Source organism: Pagrus pagrus (genome assembly GCF_965226575.1).
Source record: "Pagrus pagrus genome assembly, chromosome: 3".
In the NCBI taxonomy this organism is placed as follows: domain Eukaryota; kingdom Metazoa; phylum Chordata; class Actinopteri; order Spariformes; family Sparidae; genus Pagrus; species Pagrus pagrus.
The window spans coordinates 2,729,422-2,754,569 of NC_140187.1; the positions used below are offsets into that span (position 1 = coordinate 2,729,422).

Consider the following 25,148-nt stretch of genomic DNA (forward strand, 5'->3'; position numbering starts at 1 on the left):
TTATCACTCTGTTTTTATCAAAGATAAAATGTATCGGTCAACTTCTGCAGAACAGTTTATCGCTATGTAAATAAACTCAATAATTGACAACTCACATTGTCCCCCCGCATGTAGAGCTCGTGTTTCATAAGCCTGGGACCAAGCCATCTGTCTGGAACTAATCTTTGTACGTGTTTCCATGTAGAGTGAAGCAGGACAGATGAGAGGCAGTGAGAAGGTACATCCTGCGACAGAGAGACGGACGGTTTTTAAACTAAATGTTCGCGGACTACGTGGTTTGTCTCGGCCCCCAGATCTCCCATGATGCCCAGAGCATGGCTGTGTTTAGAGGACAAATTAAAATCTCCAACTGCCAGTTGCTGACTCAGTATGAATGACCATACAAGGCATCAGGATTTACTTCAGAACTGAAACATCAGTCAGGAGAGAAGATTACAGCAGCCACTAGACCTCTTTTAGAGCTCTTTCTTCTTCTATCTGCTCGTTTCTTTCTGTCTGTCAACAGTTTAGTTTCTTTTTCTGCCATCTCCTCCTCTGTTTGTCTATTTCTCTTATCTTGCATTCTTTTCTTTTCGCCTCTAACCCCCTCTCTCTTCCTTTTCTCTTTCTTTTTCTGGCTACTTCTTATTCCTTCCTTCCTCCCTCCTTTCTTTTCCTCTCAGCCCACAAATAGAGAGGGTACTCTAATAGACCTCCCTCAGGTCTCCTGTCCCTCCACTCCTCCCTCTCCTCCTCCTTCCCCTCTTCCCTCCCTCGCTCATTCCTCCTTTTCTCAGCCAGCCCCAGATAAGAAGGGGGCAGAAGTATTTCTCTTCAGCCACTTCTGAAACTGGAGCCACCAGAGAAGGATGAGAGGAAGAAAACACTCTATTTTTTCTCTTTTCTTTTGTGTTTAATTCCAGGACATTTAAGATTGAGGGGTCCGTTTAAGTCATCTTTGGTTTAAATTTTCTATTTTTCTCACACACTCACCTTGCATTTTAATGATCTTTTTCATTCTCCCAGTCAGTTTGGACTTTCATTATCCTCCAACACTTTTTTTTGCCCACAACCTCTGTTTACCCACTTAACTTTCTCCCCATCCATATTTCATCCTGAGTGGGTCTGAACCTGCTCCTGATGCATTAAGGACAGGAGGAGATTTCAATAAATCATGAGGAACCTGCCTAGGGTCAAGCCAATGGACCCATCCTGAAAAATCTTCATCAGCAGGAAGAACCCGACCACAGAGAACAAAATCAAGACCCAAGACCGAAAGAAGAATTAGGAGGAGGAAAGCGTCCCAACTCATCTGATTTACAGTTTCACCACAAGTGAGGAGGGAGAAGATTCAATGTGAGACCACAGAACAGGTGTCGCTCTCCATTTCTGCATTTCAAAAGACATCTGATCTACAAGAAGCTATCTCCTGAAGTTCAGCAGTACAAACTAAACTTATCAGATCTCATGGATTGACAGATAGGTGCAGATGTTTTCATAAAGTGAATTGGGGTCAAAGCCTAAACAAGCTTCTCTTGACCCTCTTCACACTGAGAGAAAACACTTTATTACAGTTGAAGAGAGCATCATGAAAGGCTTAAATCTCAGCCGGGGTCTGCTGGTGCTTCTGCTGCTTTGGACCCTGTTACTCGTCGCTGATGCAGCCGGTGTCGCGAGCGCAGAACGAGGAGGAGCTGGAAGAAGCCAGAGAAGAGGAGGAGGTGGCGGCAGCAGTGGGGATAAGAAGAGGAGGTTTCACCGCATCCAACATGGCCAGTGCAGCTACACCTTCATCTTGCCGGAGCTGGATGGATGCCAGGGCGGAGGATTGCCGTCACAGACCGACCGGTATGGTGGCTCTCGTGGCGGGGCGAGTGTGGTGCAGAGAGACTCGCCGCCAGTCGACGGTGAGTGGTCGGCTCAGAGACTGCAGCACCTGGAGAGCACGATGGAGAACAACACACAGTGGTTACAGAAGGTAAGAGACTAACTGCCATCTTCTGATTTTCATCATATGTGGAGATCATGTGTGCACTTCGATCTAGTGTATGTTGACAAGAAGAACAAAAAACAGGCACTGTGTTCTGAACTTTGCATTTTCATGAACCTTCTGTGAAACCAAAACAGTGAAGCTCAGTAGAAAGTGTGTGTGTGTGTGTGTGTGTGTGTGTGTACAGCTGATGATCTGATCACTGGGTGCATCGGTACATGTGGTGAAACTGAAATATCCCATACGATCAGAGGCTGAATATAACACAGGAGAATGGCAGAGTATGTTTGAGGACTGATATGACATACAGGTGTGTGTTGTCACATGTTGACGGATGCTCTGTCCTCAATAGACCTGGAGAGACTAAACAATAAGAAAAGATAGAAACAGAAATGTCATTTGCATGAGCTGCTCTGTGTACAGAGTCAAGTTGAAAAAAATATTGTAACCAGCACGATGTTTTTGTTTGGTGATCTGTAGAACAGAGATCAAAGTTTTTTGGGCTGTGACTCTGGATGAATGGCAGCTGGTTTCAATCGGGAGAGAGCTTTCCCTCCTGTTGTCCTAACACGCTGTAATCCCTCCGCCTGTGGTTTTGTTGGAACTGTGACTGCACTGATCATAATGAGAGACATTTCAAAGCTCTGTTTCCTCATTAACTCACATCTATTCTGCAGAAAAGTCTTGCTGTTCAAGGTCATAAACATGTGTCCATGTCAACCAGATATGAAGAATCAAGTGCGAGTCTTCAGCCATTAGACTTACTGATTGTTCTAGTGAACTGATGTCTAATGAAGCCCTGAATGACAGTTTCTAATTGATCATGTCTTGTTCATCAGCTTTTTACCTGCATACAGCTACCTTTTTGAAATCACGTTGTGCTTAGTTCTGTCTGCTGTCACTGTTAACTCCACTGTCATCCTGTGAAGGCTGTCGGACAGAAGTGCCTCCAGTGTGAGACACGGTATCAGCCAGCTGCTTGTTTTCACTTGCTGGTGATGAGCTTCACTGAGAGGAGGTAATGGGGGTTGGTGGTAGTCACCCAGGACTTTCCTCGATTGTGCAAGAGCCCAAGTTAACCAGTAGCTAGTGCAACAACAAGGAGAAGGATCCTCACTGGCTTCCAAACAACAGTTATTCAGTCTAGTATCTTTCCAGCCCTCTTCAGAGGAGGGCCCTGTATCCTCACTCCCCTTTTCTCCTCCAGTCCGACACCCCTGATTATAGATGTTCATATTGTCCTTCTTTCAGCTGCTCCCCTTTAGGGAGCGCCACTGTGAATCATCTGTTTCCATCTTGCAAAATCCGGCAAACCGGGCCCCACCCTACCCCACGTGGAAATACGATTTCTATGATCTACATATTTGTTTTGCTGTAGGCTTTACTACGCTGGAGACCCTTCCTGACACAAGCCTCGCCATATATCCAGGCTTGAGACTGTCAGTTGGTTTGTGCATTCCCAGTAACTGTTTAAGTATTCTACTTAAAAAGTAAAAACCTGGCTGTGGCAGTACAGGAAGAGGAAGCGGATGGATCACCAAAGTTAATAGACTTCATCATCAACATTTCATTGCAGCTCACCCAGAGAGAGAGGAACGATCAGCAGGCCATCTGCACTGACAGCTGACAGCATGGCTAAAAATAGAAAAAAAAGATTTTCTTTTTTCAGGATCTGCTCGATCACAACTGTGATTAAAGGTCGTTCTTGCTGGCACAGCTCACCTTGAAATAATGTGGAAGGAGCCTCACATTGTCCGAAGAAAATGTAATTTTGGGAATGGATGGGGACAAAACAATCTCGTCCTGGCCCGTCACTGATCTTAATGTATGACTTTCAAACTAAATAAACACTGAACATTCCTTTGAGAAACACATTATTTGTGTGCAGCAGTGCTGATCAAAGATAGATGTATGATGAGGACTTATACAGTAGCCTCTGTATACTGTATATCCTGTATATAGGGACCACACAGTGTCTTCCTGTGTTTTGCAGTTGTTGCAGAATCTCTGTCATCTGCTGACAGTTAAACCTTTTGCTGATGTGCAGATTGAAGTGATTTCGGTGCAGCAGGTGATGTCGATCCATGAAACCAGTTTAGCGAAAGAAACGTTTTTGAAAGGAATGTGTGTGTGTGTGTGTGTGTGTGTGTGTGTGTGTGTGTGTGTGTGTACGGGGGGGGGGGGGGGAGTTGCCATTCATCATCATTAGAATAATTTAAATGCTACAGAAGAATGAGAGTCACCGCAGCATGAATAATGCTTCTGTTTTAGGAATCAGTTCCTGCACAAATCATAATTCTTACAGTAGGAATGCTGAGTGAACAGCAGATTTATTTAGCTTTCTAAATGTAAGGTGTATCCATCATGGCCTTTCTCAAAGTTGTCATGTACTGTAGATGATGTTTGGAAAAAAACTTCAAGCAGGAGCAGCGTGGTGTCTGATTAATGGAGCAGTAACCAAATGTTGTATTTGTCCAAATAGTTCCAGGAACTAAACTCGGAAATAAAATTCCCATCTGCACTTTCCTGTTTGTGTTTCTACCACAGCTGAAGAAGCGTGAAGATTAGGGGAATTAGACCCATGGCGAGTTAAACATTTGAGTGTTGTATTGTGTATTGTGTTAACTGTGTATTGTGGGTTTTGATGTAATGAATGAATGAAAAGGAGATGCAGATGCAGAGTTAATGGAGACTGTCTCCAGTAGATGATCTGCTGAGTGTTTGATGGTTATTTATTTCTGGTTCAGAGAGCAACAGCCATGAAACTGTCTTCTCATTGTCTCACAACGACAACAATTCATAACTATTTTGTTTTGACGTTAATATAAAACACGACGTATGAGGCGTTATGCAACGTTGTGGTTGCCATGGCGTCTGTGTTTGACCAATAAGCAATGACCAGGGCTGCAAACTCTCGTCCTGAACCTTAAGAGAATAGACTTCCAGAGCAGGGACTGCAGTACTCGGTTCCACCGGTTGTAGGTTTAGTTTCTTAGTTTCTTAAAAGGTTCTTGGTCCCCTGGGAAAGTTCCTCTGGTAGCGAATGTACAGGAAATTAGTGTGAGGGAGTGTAGTCGGTGTAGTGGAAAGAGTACTGGAGTCCCATCTGTGAGTTCACTGTCGGTATCTGTGTCAGTTTGAATACTCCCCACCTGTTTGGTGGCCATTTTTTCTTTAACATGATGCTTTCTCACAGTTTAGCCTATTAAGGAAAGAGGTTTAAGGAAAAGCTCACATCTTCTTGCAACATAACACAGCTGGAGGTTACAGTCCTCATGCCTGTAAGCCTCTCCAAAGTAGTCAAGTACAACGCGATTATTTGATTGAAAACATAATCAAATGCTTAATTTAAGCAGCTGCAAGCGACTTCATATTTTGTCTGATCTGGCTGAGTAAACCTTGTTTCAGTGCCGTACCACCAGACTACAGAGCAGCTTCTCTTTTCAGGCTGTGAGTCCTCAGTTCATCCTCAGCACACAGCCATAAAAAAATAGTTTTAAGTCAGAATCCAACCCTGTGACAGGCGTTAAGAATAACTATAAGTAGCCAGTCCTCTCACTAATGGTCATGTTTGCTATGTAGATCATATAGAGGCATCAGTATTAAATTGTGGCAGTTTAATAACCAATTAAAAAGTCTTTGTTGTATTTTTACACACAATACAATAATCGTTACATGGACACAATAGTCTAAAAAAGCATAAACAAATATGAAAATATAAAGCTCGGTGTGGAAAAGAGGTAGATAGGTCATTTATTTAGTGACTTCGTCTCTGTTTAGTTGTTGGCCAGCGAGTGTGATTGCTCTTGAGCTTTACTCCTCTGAAACTGCACACAGGCTTAAACTCTACACCTTGAAGAGCTGATACTGTCTCCAAATCAGATCTCCTCGTCTTAACAGTTTGATGCACAGCAGCTCAGATCACCATTGATACGTTACATGAGTTCGGATACATTCCAGTGTAAATGGAGCGAGTAAGAATTTCATTATTTCAGCTGCCCACCAGAGCTGATTTCTTTCTTCCTCTCTGCTCTGCATCTGAAGGACGGATTGAATTACTTACTAGAAAGATTTTAATCTGCAGGGAGTGTAAACTCAGAGTGGTGCTTCACGGGATTAAACCTCCAAGATTTCGGGAGTAAACCATTGAGTGAGAGTGTGTGTATGTGAGATTAATGTGTATGTAAGCGCCTGCATGTACGTGTGTGTGCTGGTGTGTTTGCCACCCACACTGTTCAACCTCCGAGGAGACGTGGGTCAAGTCCAGAGCCGAGGTCTGCAGCAGCCCGACAGGAGACAGAGAGCCGACCTTTAACCTTTCACCCTCAGGCTTCAGTCGAGGTCGGCCGTCAATATCTAATCGCTCTCTGACTCCAAAACATCAGTCCACACGTTTGTTAGCGTCCTCTCATCAGAGCTTTAATTCAATTCAGATAAAAGATAGCCACGTCTCCTCTCTCTGTCTTTGTCTCAGTCGCTCTGTCCCTCCTCGTCTCTTTCGTCTCTTTCGCCTCTTTTCTCTCTTATCTCCCTCCTCCCTGCTGAAAGTTACAGCACCACAGCATCACAGGGTTGAAGGTGTTTTTCTGGCAGAAGTAAAAGAAAAATGCTACTTTGGTATGACAGTCTCTCTCTGAAACTGATAACAGCCAAGTTTTTAGATTTTACGTATCATTATGAATTAAAGGTTGATTGAACAGCGTAATGGCACCATCTGCATTTATATTGGTGCCCTATGAACCAAGCTTTCAGTATAATATCTGAAAGCTTGGGTTATGTGGAAGCTATTTACATTTTGTCCTGTGTTGTTGATAGTTTCTACTCATAAAAAAGGGATTTGGTTTATTTGCACCAGCTTTTCCAGCAATAATACCACTTGTAAACACTAGGGGCGTGAATTTATTTGCTTTGCTTTTTCTTCTCCTATTTTGTGCAACGTTTACCCAGATAAAAGTCTAATTGACGTTAAAATCTCCTCTCAAAATGAAGTCAGGCCACTGTTGCAGCAGAAAAACAGCATAACAATAAAAACCGTAAAGGAAATTGTCATGTTTTGTGCACAAAAGAGCTTAAAGAAAGGTGACAGCTAACATGATTAGCTGTTTATTACATTTGTATATGCATTAATGGTTGCTAATGGGCTGCAACCGCTGATTATGTTTATTATGAATCAGTCTGCTGATTATTTTCTTGGTTAATCTACTGCTTCTGTCAATATATATATACAGTCTATATGTATCTCAATGGTCAAAGTGACCAACCAACAGTCCAAACCCCCAAATTATTTTGTTTGGATTCAGGTTCAGATTACTTTATTTGTATCTGTAGGTAAAATCTGGTAACAAAACCAAGAGATGCATCTGGACAAACATTGTGCAAATACACTGACAATAGACAAACATAATAAAACATGCTAAAAGTACTCATGCCTCCAATAATCAGGATTCAAGAGAGAATTAACAATAAAAAACACTAAAATAAATAGCCACTAAGCCACTCGAACAAAACATTCAATCCCTCTACTTTTAATATTGCCTCTTGTGATAATCAAAGAACAGCCATGAAAATCCTCAATCTGGAAAGAGAATATTAAAACTTTTGCTTCACGAACTGATTGTTTGTTCTCTCGTTTGCTACGAACTAAGGTTGCATACACTGCACACAAAAGTTTTGAAACGATTGAACGATTATGCAAAACTGCACAAAGCAAATGTCTTGCACAGCTGTCTTGTGTCTACAGTCTGGCTGCAGTAAAGTATCCCATTTCCCAACCCCCTAACTGAGACACAGTAGATTCCCTCCATTTGTTCATATTCTTCTCAATATTTGTGTTTCTCATGCGGTCACTGGTGGCAAATGTTCTGTCTCACAGCTCAGGAAGTCACAAATCAGACCTTAAAGCGGGAGTCTTTAACTTCAGTCAGGTTCAAACTACAGCACAGATGACAGAGCATCTACTGTGGCATTTGTAATGTTGTTTCACCTCATTGTTTTTGGACCGCAGTGACAATGTCAACCAGCTGTGGTCTGACAAACCTAAGAAGCGTTTCTCAGTAGCAGACCACTGAGAGTGTGAATGTGCTGCTGTCAGGTATGCTAGTCTACAGCCAGTGAGACTGCACGTGCTAACATCAGCATGCTAATATGCTCACGAGTATTATATATGTATGTGTGTGCCTTAGTCACGTTAGACAGACTTAATAGCGTCTGTAGGTTTCCTGAAAAAACACTTGGTTGTCATCAGATTAAAGGCTGGAAAAGTTACCAGATGTCATATCCAGTGGTGTGACTCAAAAATGTGGTCAGCCGTTTGTCAGCCTTCTTGTAATAACGCCACCACCGCCCTCTCCCTTATAGGCATATAATGTGAATGTGATATGACACATTGGGTACAAATGTCAACCTTGGACGTATCTGTGTCATCAGAAATCTTAACTGCTAACATTAGATCCTGGTGTCTCGGCTGCAGCCTCATGATGGTGTGTCAGAAAACTCTGATGATCCAGAGTCAGTAGACCTCATTTTCTGGGAGTCATGAATGAAAATAATGAAAAGGAAATGTGTTTTTTGGCGTCACTGCCCAAGATATCTGTGAAATGAAGTCTTTAAAACAAAAACACCCACTGTAATTCTAAACAACTCTCAGTTTGAACTTTAATTGAATCTGATGTTAGTAAATCAAGTTTTAACTTGTTTGTTATAAAAGTTAAAGTTTATGAACATGTCTTGTCTTTAGCTTAAATATCAACACTCAGACTCTTTAGTGAATTAATACACAATCTATTTCTCTGTGGGCAAAAGTAACCCAGCCAGTTCAAAGTGTAAATTTGTTTTTCTCAAGTTACAGTCATTCTTAGGTTTCATGGGGCTGTGCGGCCTCTGCAGCGGTTTGGTGGTTTTTCGAGAGAGTCGGTCTGTAAACAGCAGTAAGTGAGGTAGTTAACAGGGGGCTTGTTTAGTTTTCTGCCAAATGACTGACTTCAAATGGAGCTGTGCCTGAGAGACGGAGAGACAGGAAAGCCACTGTGGTCAGATCAACTGCTGCTACTACGATACGAAGCTTTGATGTGCTCAGAGGTTATTTGATGATAACGTTCTGCAGAGACACGAAGTGAAAGACTGACTGAGGCAACTTAGAAAAATCTGATGGGATAAGAAAGAGAAAAGATGTTAAAGAGAGAACACAGGAGCATTTTTTATTAAAGTTGTAGAGTATCAGAGTAAATATTCTCCCTCTGAAGGACATTTGTGGTCAAAGCTAACTGAAGCTCACGTCATATTAATATAATTCAAAGACTATTAAAGTTAAAGGTAGAATCAGTAGGATTTGTCCCAGCTGTTCCTGAACGCACCACAAAGATAGTTGATTGCTGAGTCTCATTCCCAGGACGTCAAACAGCCACATGTTGGGTTGGTAAAGCGTCCCGAGCAGCAACAAAGAGAGAAAATAAGAAACTCTCTGCAGATACGAGACACTAACACGCCTTTTCTCCCCATTCCAGCCTCCCTCTCTGTCTGTTAACGCCTCGCTACGTCTGCCGTGCGTGATGTGCTCTGATAGGTTGAAATCATTCTTGTGATGTCGGGAAGGCGGCGTGCGATGACGCCAAATACAAATAATCCATAATTCCCCTTAAATGCATCAAACTAAAGTAACAAGCCTGTTTTGAAAATGTGAGGAGGAGAAAGTTCAGATATTTGTGTTCAGATGTAGGGAGGGAAACCTGATACCTGAAAAATAGTACTGGAGTGAAGTATTTGCACTTCGTTACAATGTTACTACTACAATACAGTACAACAATATAGTATAAGAAAGTTTTATCTTGTGCATTGATTATAGGTTTCTGGTCCAAACCCGCCCAGCAGACAGTTTGATCAGAGTAATAACAAACTATACTGAGAGTTTTTGCAGATACAGTCTGACCTCAGTCTGGGAAAAACACCTGGTCTGTGAGCCGCTGCTCTGTGCTCCATCATCCTTTACAGCCACACATCAAACAGCTCCGAGCAGACCCCACTGACAGCACTAATAACGGCCTAATGACAGCCATTATCTGCTAGTCAGCCTCCGTCAGTCTAAACAGAACTTGGCTCTTTTTCAGCTGCAACTGGCTTTTGAATACGTCGTTAAAAGTGAAGTGCAGAAAGCAGGGACACCGTGAACTCAAGAAGAAATCCTCTGTGGAAGTGAAAGTTCTTTGTAGTTTTGGTATAAACGATTCAAAAAAGTACAAAGATTAGCTTTTTCTGAACTTCTTCAGTCTCGGTGATGTTCAGTGCGTTCACTGCTCCCTGAAGTCTGAATGAACCGTTTATAAGCTTTCGTCTCTGAGCTTCTCTCTGAGTTTATTCCCCTGTTGGGAATCGTTGGGAATGATTGTTGAGGATTGGGGGAAGTGGTGGGAGTGTTTGGGGATGGTTTTTATTGTGTTTGGTGGAGATCTGGGAGTGTGTTGGTGTGTTTTTAAACGGTCTCATAAAAAGGTTTGACTGCTGTGCGCTGGCTGAGGAGCTGCTGCTTCATGATCTGATAATGTAAATGCCAGAGTCTCACAGTCATGTGCCTCTGTCGTATCTACAGGAGTTTAGCATTTGTTACGTTGACTCAAGTATAGAGGCGATGTGATAACGGCAAAAACAAACTTTAAAACAAAAGACATCATGAAATTATTTTGCTTGGTCATTAAATTTGATTGTCTGGGTTATGAGAACACAAGATGTATTAATTGATGAGGAGGGGAGCCATAAAAGTAGAAATTAAAAACATAAGAGGCAGTACCAATGCAGGAAGTGGATTCACAGGGGAAGTGGATGTGGTTATGAGTGGGAGAGTGTGTTCCTGTTTGTGTGTCTGTGGGTAGTGTGTATTTCTGAAGAAGACGTCCATACATGGTTATGTGGTTATAACTACTGAATTAATCTCCATTTCCCTTCAAGCCTCAAATGTTCCAGTCTTATGTGTGCGGTTCCTGTCTGCGGTCACTGTGTCACTATTTCATCATTTTTCTGACACCCTGGTTGTTTTTTTCCAACCTGAGGCTTGAAGATGGACGTTATTTATATATTGACTTCTGAGTCTTCTGAAAACTAGTTGGTAAAGCTGATGCCTAGTTTAATACAGGAATTCATATACTCCCCATTGAAACTGAGATGGTGCATCTTAAAGGGCTTATTGTAGAGTCTTACATTTTTAAGATATACACACAGATGGGAGACACATTAAAGAACAATATAACATACTAGTGAGAGAGAAGCTGTGTTTTTCACATTTTTTTCTTCACCTCTTTTTAATTTCTGACACAACTTTTTCTGTCGCTTTTTAAAAACAGAGTGCAACACTACAAACAACTTACAGCAACACTACTGTGTTTCCTACCTCTCATGAACAGCGTAATCTGTCTTTTAGACTTCAAACTTATAATTTATAATTACATTTAATTTTTTTTTAACTTGTGCCATTTTTCCATCACATTTGCCGGCCTGGCTCTCCCCGGTTTGACTCGACCACAACTGGGCTACCTGCTCGAAGGTGTGTCTTTAACTAATGATGCGCTTGTCTCGATCCCTGCAGTACTACCGAAGAACCACCGCTAACACAGTTTGTACCGTGTGATTAATCCTGTACTGCTGCTGCTCGGACATGCGATTATCGTGTGTGTAAAGTTACCAGGACGAAATTATGTTACTTCAGACCTCAAAGCTGACACAAATAAGCCGTGTATTCAGAGTCTTTCTGGCTGCCGCTGTGTGCATCTCTTGTCATGTTATCACTGCAGCCGCTTTCTGACCACATGTGGCTCATTTTGAGTCCTGGTTACTGAATGATTTCACTGCCCCGTAAAGAGGAAAAGGATAAAGATAGTTTACTGTAGCTTCTTTATAGTGGGAGCCAGGTCGGCCTTCTGTATCACTGCCGCTGATTACTGGACTGTTATCAACACTCTGAATCTGACTGGCTGCTGGAGACACACTTCAAACAAACTGACTGTCAAAGACAGCTTCACTAAATATAAATGATAGAAAGAGCCACATCTTTACCTGCTTTACCAGTTTTCCTTAGAGATAAAAGTAACTTTTAATATCACAGTGAAACAGTTGCTCAAAAATCTGTAAAAACAGTTTGATATTTTTCTTTCATAGGCGAAACATTGAACCCCGTAACCGCAACACTTTTATACTCTTACGAAAACCAAAACGCCTGACAACTCAAGATCATGTTCAAAATAGTTTCACATCTGCTTTCAAAATTAAACAGAAATATTACAAAAGTGAGATGTGGTCAAAGTTCACGGACCTGTAAAATGGGTTCTTACCTAATTTTACAGGATTTTGCTGTTTTTACACTTTTGATTTCTCTTTAAAAATGACATTGGGACAAAAAAAGACAAAGATAAATGCTTTAGATGTCAGTTTGATTGTGAGATCTTTTCGTTGAGCTTTTCTAATCTCATACAAACTCTGATTTACAACGAGAAGAACATGTGTGACATGTGTAGACCAGTTAGAAAAAGAGATGGAAAGCAGCTTCTGTACTTAAAGACCAGTTTGAGGAGGAGGATGATGATGATGATGATGATGATGATGAAGATGATGATGATGATGATGATGGTAGTGATCGAGGCAGCTTGAAGAGTCTGTTTTTTTAAAAATCCATTCCATTATGTTTTGTCGTCGTTCCCAGAAGTCTGCGGGTAATATTGTGACAAAATATTTTGATTTAAACTGTTTTGATTAGATAAAACATCAGGAAAAGAAAGACAAAGTAAGTGAAGGGAACGCTGGAGTCAAAAAGAAACAGGTAAAAGATACAGAGTGGGAGTATGAGTGGGTCAAAGACAGGAGAGAGAGAAAAAACACAGAGGAGGATGAAATGAAGAGGAAGAAATAGTTCAACGCTTCCAGACACGTCGCCCGTTAACTCATGAATCACCACAGCAAGCAGGACGGAGAGGAACAAAGAGGGTGAAAGAGATCAAGTTAGAGTAGATAAATGACGGTCAGGAGGGAGGAGGAGAGGGAGGTGAGAGGAAATATAAGACAGAAACAAAGAAGAGAGAGAAAAGAGACACAGTAGATCAACTACTGAAATATTCTCTTCAGTCTCTACGTGTTCGCTGACATTCAGGAAGTTTATTCTGTTTTCATATTTCAAAAGAATAAGATTCCTGCATCATCTCACTGTCAACTAATGACCACAACCGAGACTTAAACAAGTCAGCAGACACATATTATTGAGATTTCATATTTTATGATAATATGATCGATGCATCATTATTTGTTTGTTATCAGTTTATCTGACGAAATAATGCGTCAGAAGTTTGATCCTCAGTGAAAGAAAAGGGTCACTTTCTTCACTGACTTGACTCTTATTCTGGCTTCCATGTTGCTTGCTTAGCACAGTTAATGGTGTATTACTGCAGCTTTGTACATTAAAGTGATAGTTACTTTTGATGTGGGGTTGTATGAGGTACTTACCCCTCGTCAGTGTATTAGCATCAGCTCTCCCTCTGTGTGGAGAAGCAAATCAACAGGTCAGCAAGTTCAGCACAATGCTCTGCTCCACCCAGGGGAGAGCTGACGGATATCTACACTGAACAGGGATAAGGACCTCATACAACCCCACATCAAGACCCCAACTATCACTTTAATTGTTATTTTAACTTTACTCAAATAAAAGTGTCTCATCTCATTGATGTGCATTTTCAAGAGAGAACGAGATGTAACAGAGAGAGAGACGAGAGAGGACGAGGAGATGAAGAGAAGCGGGGGGTTTCTCTCTCTGTCGGTTTGTCTGACAGACGGTGACAACGGCACTTTACTTCAGGACATTACATCAACCACAGCCTCTTCATGTGTCTCTACACCAGCTGCTTAACATCTCAACTGTTACACACACACACACACACACACACACACACACACACACACACACACTTTAACTCTATCCGTCGCCATCTAGTTGAATTTGTATAGCAGACAAATACAGTAACATATTATGATCTGAGTTGGACTCACAGCCAGCAAACACTCAGCCCCACCTCGTTTCTCAGTGGATTGTGTGTGTGTGTGTGTGTGTGTGTGTGTGTGTGTGTGTGTGTGTGTGTGTGATAACGTTGAGTTCATGAACGAATCCATAACATAATTTCTGATAATATCTCCATGTTATGCTCTGCAGCTGCTTTTCATCGCACTGATTTTCTAAAATCATTGAGACCTTTTAAAAGCACTTGAGTAAAGCCAGAGATATGTTACACGCACACACACACACACACACACACACACACACACACACACACACACACTCTCTTCCTCTAATCATCTGATATGTTGCACATTGAGGGACCATGATTACATGCATATATAAAAACAAAGTAAAAACCCATTTTTTCCTCTCTAATACGACACACTGTGAGTCGACACCGTTCATGTACACTTAACATGCACCAATGTTTCCAAAAATGTTGGGACGCCTTGTGTAAAAAGTAAATAAAAACAGAATGCAATCAATTACAAACTTTACTGACAACATGTAATGACCTCGCTCCATCCTTGTTTGTGAACAACTGAGCCTCTCCAGGATGCCCCTTCGATACTGTCACCTGTTACCTGTGAACCTGTTTACAGGTCTTATAGAGCATTTCCCAGCTTTCCCAGTGTCTTGTTGCCAACTTATAAGCATATATTTACAAAAATCAATAAAGTTGCAGAAGTCACGAAGAGGAGCTGCTCCTGTATATCAGCAGCTCACAGAACTGACCAGCTCTCCTTTCACATAACTGCGGTCGTCAATATGAGCAGATTTATTGTGACTTTCATCTTTTTTACTACCTTGTTGTTGGCGGTCATTCTGGTGTTGGTGGCGTTGTAGTTCACTGAACAGTTTAACACAAAACTAGATGAAATTTTACTTCAATTAAGACAAACTGAGACTTTCTTGACAAAATTCAAACAGGATCAAATATTTTTCTCGCTCCGTTGACTACTGTACAGTTTTTTCTGAAATAAGGTCCCATGAGGTCGAACAGAAGGGCCGTGACTTCGGCTCTCTATTCCACAACACATATTTACAAATATTAATGAAGTTGATGAGGTAAAACATTAAATATATCGTAAAATATATGTCAAAAAGGAAGTTACCACCTTCTGTTTTGTCGTTTATATTTTACACAGCGTCCTAACTTTTTTCGAATCAGAGCAGTAGACAAAAGTCATGGACAAAACTGAACACACATCGGAAATGCTCCACTGATCAACTGATGTGTTATTCATTGGCCACATGCTGAGAAACAAACTGACTCACACACCGCGTCCCTCTCTAATCAGCTGCTTTGATTCCCTTTGGACGTCCATATTTACTGGGTTCATTTGTCAATTAGCTTTTCCCAGAGAAACGCTGCTGTCAGCAGAGCAGCTGGAACAGAAACAAACCCACAGTCAGCAACTTTCCCATTACTGTCCTGAGAGCTGTGTGTGTGTGTGTGTGTGTGTGTGTGTGTGTGTGTGTGTGTGTGTGTGTGTGTGTGTGTGTGTGTTCATGCATAAAAAATGTGGTTATGAGCAGTATAGTGTATCAGTGTGTCTGATGTCTGCCAGATAAAAGAACAGTCCAGTTTGTCTGTTTGTGCGTAAGATATCAGATGGATTAGTTGTTAATCAAGCATGTAATCGACTCAGTGTGTGTGTGTGTGTGTGTGTGTGTGTGTGGGTGGGTGTGAGATTTATTAGTAACATAAATTGCGAGGGGTTAAATAAACAATAAGATCAATATGCAATATGTTCTTTCATAATTAATGACAGTTGGCAGACGGGAGACAAAATGATTGTTTCTCCGTTCACATAGTTCCTCTTTTATTTTCTTTTGCAAGACTGTGGCCCAGATGTTACCCAGGGGTAATAATCTACATTTTTATGACTTTCTAAGAAATCTTGAATATGAAGTTAACAGACAAAACATATTATTTGTAACAGCAGCTGAGAAAAAGACTTGGCAGCAGGTTCAGCTAACAGTGTTAAAGGAACAGTGACGTCTGTCCTCATTTCATACTTGTAATGTGCATTTTCAAGTGTTTTCTTCATCGTCAAAGTGCAATTTTCTGTTCAGAATCATATCAGATCGAATTGATATCTCCTCTCTATTGTTGATTGGTCTCTGAGTTTGTGTCCGGTCCCGACGCTGGCTGTGTTCGCTTGGAGCCTGGTGCAGTTAGCTACTGATCTAAATCCATCTGATCATCAGTAAATCACAGAGGGTTCAGGCGGAGCAGCCGGAGGACATTAGAGGGAAAACATAGAAAACATTGTCTCCATAAAATATGATCACAGTGAATAAAGTTTTACATCTGTGTTTTTGTAGAGTAATCAGTGAAGTACTCTGCTCCAGCAGCGTCTGTCTGACATGAAATCTGAGCTCTTTGCCACTCTTACAGTTGAAGATTGATTGATGGGTGGATGACATGATGTCACTGGCTGATACATATGCACACATGACATTTTGTGTTAAAGGGAGAAGACATGACTGGATTTTGATATAAAAATACAAAGAAATAAAATAAATAGGTGCACAACATGACTGTAGATGTGATCTAAGAGTTGAACACATTGTTGCACAGAACAACGACGGTGGATTTTGTTGTGAATTGCGACCTCATCCTTTGATGTCTATTGTGCTTTTGATAGCAAAGTTCAGTTCTCCCATTTGTATGTGATAATATTCTTTAGTAACAGGATATATGTTCTTCTATGAAGTCTAATTTTGGACCAGACGAGATTCTGCTGTGTTTTGAGTCCAGTTTCCGCCCTGTACAAAACACTCGCTCGCTGATGTTACAGGGAAAAATATATTTGACTTGTAGGTAAAGAAGATTTGCTGGATACTTTTTTATATAAGCACCTGCTGAAAATCTGAGGCGTTTCAGACAGAAGCACTGCAAAACTCTCCTGCTTTTAACTCTGAGTCATTTGGGCTGATCTTGTGAGCATTACAATGTGCAATTTAATTTCAAACTGGATTAAAAAAAGCCCTGTTTTGATGGAGTCTCTCTGCTGCCAAGACAGGTGGCCAAGTCAAACAAAGATATAATGTTATTTAATAATGAGTAAGAGCAGTATTAAGAGGGGTGAAAGTGATCTTATTTGATGCTGAAGGCCAAATACGTGCTTAAATGAGTGAAAATCAATCACTCCTTGCAGTAGTGTACAAACAAAACACACACTTAGACACAGTTCTCAAGATGGATACTGATATTTCATCACTGACGTCTTTTGAATGTTTGTGTTCTTGGAGTTCGGTACGTGCCGTTTGTGTTTGTAATGATAATTCAGCCTGTCACTGAGTGCTTAAGCTACTGCCATTAATTCAGCCCACTTAGTGCTACGTGCTGTCTGACAGCGCCAGCAGCAGCGAGCTCTGCTTGTATTCAGCTTTCATTAGGTCCAATTATATAAATAGCAGATAATGATGTAAAACAGATAAAACTAATTTTATTGATTCCCCAAAGGCAACCTGTGATTACAGCAGAGGTGGAGGCTGGTGAATAATGAATAAAACTTACTAAAGGCTATAAATTAAAATATAAACAAGAGAGCGTGTAGTAGAGCCGACTGGTTGGTTGATAAGGTCACTGACATCATATTTAAGAAACCCTGACTACAAAATCGGTGGGACGCTGTGTAAAACAAAACACAGTGCAATCGTTTACTAATCCTTTCTGACATCTACTCAGTTGAAAACAGTACAAAGACAATATATTTATATTCAACTTTATTCATTTTTATAAATATCTGCTTCTAAGTTGGAACAGGGGCAACACAAGACTGTGAAAGTTGTGAAATGCTCCAGAAACACCTGTTCACCAGGTCAACAGGTTCACTTGTAACAGGTGATGGTGATGATTTGGTTTGAAAGGAGTCATTCAAAAGCAAGGATGCAGCCAGGTTCAACACTTGACTGTATAAAGGAGGTTACCACCTTTGCTCAGGAACACTTTGTTAAACTGTTGTCTGTGAACACAGTTCAGTTGATTGGATTCTGATTTCATTTGCATTTTACGCAGCGTGACAACTTTTTGGGAATCAGGGTTGTATGTTACGAGGCACGGCGGCGGCGGCGGCTTATAATGGGTGTTCGTGTGTTAGAGCTGTTACTTGTGAGCACAAATGTATTGTTATCATTTTATTAAGAGGCAAAACAAAGTTCACTTAATTGACTGACTTCCTGTGTTAACTAATTGTAGATTTTCTCCTTCCATGCTCAGATTATGAAATCCTACATGTTCCTACATAATTATGTTTACCTTAGAAAAAACAACAACATTAACATTATGTACATTTTTCAAGAGAAACCTCCAGCAGGACAGATTGAAGTTCACGGCGGACCCACTTTGAGCTGCCCTGAGCTCGATTAAACAGCTATTCCAACTGACCAGCACGTACCACCTTTGCTTATGTTACTTGCACTTTAAATACATGCTCAGTAACAATGAGCGCACACACATACATACCTTTAAATAACACATGCACAGCCAATAACACACCCATAAACACACAGCCATCTAAACACATTCACACACTCGGGTGGGATTGGAAAGTCATTATTTTGCCATTACTCCGTTTTCTCTGGAGGTCTCATGATAAACAGTCACTGCTTTCAAAATGTCGTCACCTCTCTGCTCCAAAGAAAACGTTAAGTGGAGCTGACAATGTACAGATGTTGAACTGCATCATGTATCTTTATCACACGTAAATATATTTTAGTCACGACTGCAAATAAGATTTGTCCTGTGGACTTTAGATAAAACAGAAACACTTGTTCGTTTGGATCTTTATATTTCAAACATGTTAAACACTGCAGTTCAGATAACGATTGTTTCTAAAGTGGATTAAAGAGATTAACTTCATGCTGTTTAACGCTTCCAGAAACACATTATCTCACACAGCTCCAGCTTCCATGTGTGACTGTAATCAGCCTTTGATCAGAGACAGATCACAGTCAAACGGGCGTGTGTTTACTCCACCACAAACTCTGTACAGACACTTTGGATTTACGGTGCTTTCATTTGATGTGCCCCCGCCTCCACACATTCAATTACCTCATTTATGTTGTTTCAGTGGAAAGTTTCACTGCTGCCTGGTCCAAACGCTTCAGTGGTGTTTCCCCCACTGTTTTATGCACTGGTTGATATACTACAGTTTATTTATATGACTGTAAATCCCACTAGTTTTGGTTTCGAGGCTCAGAAGAGTTCATTTAAACTGCCACTGTCAGTTAGTTTCAGTTAGACATTGTTGCCAGAGCAGCTCCCGCTGGCATATCAGTGACAAATCAAATATTGACAAGCATCTTTTATTCACCCACTGACGCTACTCGAAATGAGTTTGGGATATAGGGATATGGGTGCGTATATGCATGTGCATGGATATGTAGTAAACGGCAATTGAAATGGGTCGCATTATTTTTGAGGACCAAAAATGTTCACAAAACTCAAAATACAAGTTCAGATTTATCATAGAATAAACACTTACATATCCCAATATACCTAACTCATTTTGAGTAGTGTAAATGCACTTAATGGAGAATTGTCTTTCATTCTTAGATGAATAATCCTGTATATTACTTCATACACATGTGCCAGCTCAGCTTGACTTCTAAGTGCTGTATCGTAGGCGACTGGACGTGTTTCGGTGTCTGGAAGAGGTTTCACCTCTCATCCAAGAGGCTTCTTCAGTTCTGACTAACTGGAGGGGCTGAAACACGTCCACTTGCCTACGATACAGCACTTAGGATTACTATGACTGAGAACCTTCATCAACACTCAGCTTGACTTGGTTTGACTCCACATGCCAGCTCAGGGATTTGTATTTCCACCACAACAGGGCTACCTGCTCTTTGGTTAATTATGCGTTTGTCCTCAGTGGTTGTCAAAGGAGGGTCTGAATACTGTTTTCCCCACAGTATTATCGAAGAATAGCTGCCAACAATGCTCTGTTGATTTGATGATAAACTCATTTAATTTCCTGTAAATTCTTAAAAGTCTCACCTTATTTAGTGATTTAAAGCTTTTACTATGAAGCAGCAAAATCAGAAGTGTTTTGTTTTCACCTGTGGTAACTGAACACAACTCCTGAGACGGGTGAAAGCAAACGTGATGAGACAGTAAAATAAAGCAGATCTCCAAAGTACAAAACAGGAAGCAGGAGAGAAACTGAACTTCAAAACACAGATTCATTAGAAGCCACAAAATGAGTGAAAGCTGAAGAATTTTTCTGAACATGAGTGTAGTATCTCAACACAGGCTTGTTTAAGAGGAAGAAGGGGAGTCATCACGGGTTGGCTGTGGTATCGAGAGGTCACCGCAGTCCTTTTGGTGGCGGGGCGGTCGCACTTTGACCACACTACCAAGAGGGTCCATCTCAAGCTCATTTCAGAGTGGTACAACTTGTAATGGAAAAGCAAATCAGTGTGGCATGGTTTGACTTGGCACAGCCAATAGTGCCAGTGGAAGAGACCCAGTGGTCTGTTGCTGGTTGGCACAGTCGTGATGGACTCCTGTCACCCCCTGCTTGTTGGGGTTGGCCTGTCTCTGTTAAATGGCCGCCTCGTGTTCTTAAACCCATCTGGGACTTCTTGTCTGTTATCAAACATGTTGGATACTTTCACTGTAGTGGTTGAACAAGCCAAATCATCACTTTGGCCCACTTGAAGATGGAAATTACAGTGAGACAAGCCAACTGACCTCCTACACAACAACGTCTGCTGGTGTCTGGCCTAAATTGTCTAAATATAGCAGGGGTTCAACCGAGATGTCCAGCGAAGGAATAAGTCATCATCATGCAAAATGCTGCAGTGGTCGGTAGTTTATCAGAAGCTTTTAGGACTGGAGAGCTGCACTTATAACATTAGTGGCTGGAGCGTGTTGTTTGTTTGTAGCAGAGCCTCATTGAGCTGTTAGACGTTCACACAGCTGAGCTATTTGTGTGGAGGAGGATGTTTTAAGAACAAGCTTCGTCTGTAAAACTATCTTAGAAAGCCAAATCTCTCAAGTCAGGTAACTGGAAATATATTATTGGGTTTTTTCGCAACAGGTTAGAAAGTGTCTTCTTTCTTACACTATAACAGCTGCTGATATGAGACATGTTGTGTGTTCTGGGATGAGTACAGTACACCGTACCAACATCAGAGTCAGCACATCGTCAGCTCAGTGATGTTTGTTTTTACAGTTTAACACACTGAGACCTTTACAGCATCACAAATAAGCGCTGTGGCACCCAACAACTGAGCAGGATTCCCGCTGAGAAAAGCATTTCTGTCAGAGCAGCCATCACACAGCTGATTCACACTTATGAAACTTTTTTTTTTTTAAACTTATGAAAAGCAATTTTTCAGATTTACGTCCCATTTGGTTCAGTTATCATGTAACATCTCGTTAAAGGGCCAGTTCACCCCAAAATCAAAACATGATATGTAAGTTTCCTCTCACCTGTAGTGCCGTTCATCCATCCTGATCGTGTTGGTGTGAGTTGCACAGTTTTGGAGATATCAGCGTAGAGATGTCTGCGTTCAGTCCGATATAACAGAACCAGATGACCCTCGGCCTCTTGTGCTCAAAGCGTCCAACTATTTGAAAAATTCAACAGCAATGTCTCTTTCCAGAAATCATGACCCAGTCACAGACCGTTTTACGTAGACACTATTTCTTCACGTGTCAGCACGCAGAGGCAAACATGCGTCCACTCATGAATAAGATGCGCGATAACTAACCCCTTGATTCCAGTAAGTGGAGCGTAGCGTCATGCCTGACGTTGTTGACTTGCTAAGACTGTTTATTTTTATCATTTCTCCTTGATTTTTGTGCCTCTACTGTGGTTGAGTAGGCTACACCGATAAACGCTAACGTTATTTATCTGTTTTGTGCGTGTACAGGGTGTATTATTGTGAAGATGCACTATGTCGTCTGACTACCTGTCTGGCTTGATCTGAAAACTTGGCATGTATTCTCTGCCACCTTATTGCGGCCGTAATGCACCTCTTATCCATGACTAGATGGACACTTCCCTCTAAAAAAAATCAACTAAAAGCTTTCTCTCCCTAAATTCAGTTTCACATCCCAAAAAGAGAAGATAAGTAAATAGGAAGTTTGCCAATAATGTCTTTGTAAATAAAAACATACCAATGACGGCAATGATAAGACAAGCTCCAAACCTCAAGTTAACTGAGGTGGCATTTCAGTACTTCGGCTCTCTTTTACTGTGCTGCTGGCCATTCAGTGTTTGTTTATGTGAGTCTGAGAGAGGAATCTCTCCTTTTGGCCCGCCGCTGCTCGTTCCCTCCGAGCAGCCGGGTCAAAGCACTCAGGCACAGTTTGGGGGAAGCCAGCACCATCTGAATTGCAAAGAAAACAGAAAATCCACCTCAGGCTCAGTTCTAACTTTATGATAACACATAATTAATCGGCTGGAATCTGCTGGCGCAATCAAATGTAGCCTTAACCCGCACCTCCATGTAATTACAAGCTCAGGACAGAGAGTATGGAGTGAGTTTTGGGGGGAAAGTTTCTCCATATGAACAAACAACTGAGAGGAAGTGTTTACAGCACGTCTGGGCAGAAATTGTTGACATGTTTTGTGTATTGGATTTTTTTGCGTATTGCAGGATGCTCGGTTTGTTGATTTGCTGATGGCAGTGTCTGTAATGAAAGTGTTTCTCTGGAGGGGAAACAAACGCCGTGGAGAGGTTCATCGTCTGCGTTTCACTTGATAAATATCTCCGGGGAGGTTGCGTCTGGACTGTGAGTGTCAGTATCAAGTGGACATTCAGCCCACAGCGCTGCCTTCTCAAGACTCTGTTAGTGTCCGCTGCAGGCTTAAAGGGTCAGTTCACCCAAATCACAATAATACATATTTTCCCTATAACCTTCTGGTGACATCTAACTATATCAGACTATTGCCAGAGCAATCTGGGCATGTGCACAGGCCCCAAGTCCAAATCTTCAAAAAGTCTTTCAAAACAATTCCTCAAAATTGATTGAATTATGACGTTAACATTACTCTTATCACGTTGCATAAAACTCAGTCTGGCTTTGAAATTTGTTTTGGAAAAAAAAATTGGTCACGCTGAAACTACAGAACCAAACCATCGTGGAACCAATAATGCAAACTGTGCATCCTCAATGCAGTGAGGCTCACATGGTGTCTGCTCGATAAAACAAATGCTACCTCCAGAAGTATTTAGTTAAAATTGTTTCTGTTAACGTTACTTTAATCTAATATTGATAAGCGCACGCTCAATAAGATTGGACTCTAAAACAACACATTAAGTGCTCAATTGAAGCATGTTGAAAAAATAACAGATTTGTTGCCCGCTGCACCCTGTGCAAGAAAACAAGTTAGGATGTTTGGGTATAAAGGCAGGAGAGTTGCGTGGGAAGTCAGTAATCACAATTACTGAAGATCATTTACAGACCTCACTGTCAACATCTTCTGAGTTCAAGTTTGTTTTTAAAATTGTACCAGGAAACTTTTCGGTTGCTCCTCCAGCTGCAAATGTGAGTCAGAGCTCATTGCTTCATTAAATTTTATTTAAAATGAAGCAGTTGCATTGGCTGAAAACATTAAGAATTCATGATTGAATTGAAATTTTGTCCTATTGACTTTTTCCTGTGAAGCGAGAATGGAAATAAAAGATTTATTTTAGTGAACAGAGTCTCTGGTGTGACAGTCCACTGCAGTTAGACTCTGTACTTGAGGCTGACAGGTGTGTTATATATCCACAAATCTTTCTTCCTGCAGATTTAATGAGCTGCGCTCAGACGTGCTGATTTGTTGTCTGATGCGTCCTGGGATCAGGTGAGGGTCTGGGAGTGAAATCCATCCATTGGCTGTTGTGGTAAAACAAACAGAGTCGTCTCTCTGACCGACAGACCACCAACGTTTTATGAGTAAACAAGGAATAAACAAAATGCTTCGGAATAAACAAGCATATGGGACAACCGCACAGTGATAACAGCTACAAAGAGATACATGATCATTTAGATGTCATACTGTAAGTCGCCATCTTTGTCTGCATCTTACACTCTTCAACAGTTGTTTTAATTATTAATGAGCTCCGATAGACCAGTGAAGAATTTCTCAGGTTATTTCTGAATCAAATTTCTGTATAAATCAAAAAAACTTTTTCTGTCAGAGATTCTTCAGGTTAAATTAATATTAGCAAAGGATTCTTACTTAAAAAAAACATTTTGCACTATTAATTTCAGCACAGTTTCAGAACAAGCATCTGAAAATAGGCTCAGGATGTGATAGTGTAACATTTTAATCCAAAGCCGTAAAGTCTTTATCACTACAGCCTCACCTAATCTGTCCTGCAGAGAACATCCTTCATGCCGAGCATCACGAATACCTGGTTTTCTGTTTTACGTCCAAGTGATGATGTCAACATACGTCCAGTATTGAATGTAAGCAGCTAAAAAACACACACCAGCTCCCCACTGTGTACAAATCCTCAACATTTTTCACGGAGAGCTTGATGGGAGTGTTTTATGGTCATCGGTTTCACTCAGATAACAGTTCACATTAAACAAATATTGAAGCTGCACACATATGGCTCTGGAGAATGTGGGTTACCTTCAACATGTTTTGGACCTCACACGATTACATGTGAAGCCATCAACAAGATTTACAAGATTTAGTTTAAAATACTGCAGAAATAGACACATAATAAACACATAACCATAATAAGCCCTGAACGGCGATGACTCGTGTCCTTTCAGACTCAAAGTTTCTGTGACTCTCATTTCCTCGAATCTGTGAAAGAAATCTGACTCAGCAGGAGTTCAACAGAACTTCTGACAAAACCAGTTCGCACAAAACTGTGGCTCCAACAAACATCTTTACTCTCCTCTGCTTCACAGACTGACACAGAGTTACATTAAACACTTTACAGGACAAAATGTACAATACATATAGTATATATATACCTTTTATAAGTAACAATTTGTTGCTCATTCCAAAAGTCGATTGATAATTGATTTGAAAACCAAGTACAGAATATTAGTCTGTTATAACAAACAAGCTGACAGATTTTTTTTTATTTTTCACGTTTCACAATTAAGATCAGAATCAAAAATGAAACTTGTGATGATGACTGTTGATATTTTTTGGGAAATCATTATTATATTTCTATATT

General features: G+C 40.9%; 1 protein-coding gene across 2 annotated transcripts in view; it reads left to right on the forward strand.

The window, feature by feature from the left end:
• The window catches only part of angpt4 (angiopoietin 4), a 72,847-nt gene that overhangs the window by 28,448 nt on the left and 19,251 nt on the right, over window positions 1-25,148 (forward strand). For both annotated transcript variants that reach the window (XM_084349601.1, XM_084349602.1), the window contains one exon: window positions 185-1,957. In XM_084349601.1, coding sequence (XP_084205727.1) covers window positions 1,568-1,957 — 390 coding nt within the window. In that variant the 5' untranslated portion in view covers window positions 185-1,567. The remainder of the gene's footprint in view (window positions 1-184; window positions 1,958-25,148) is intronic.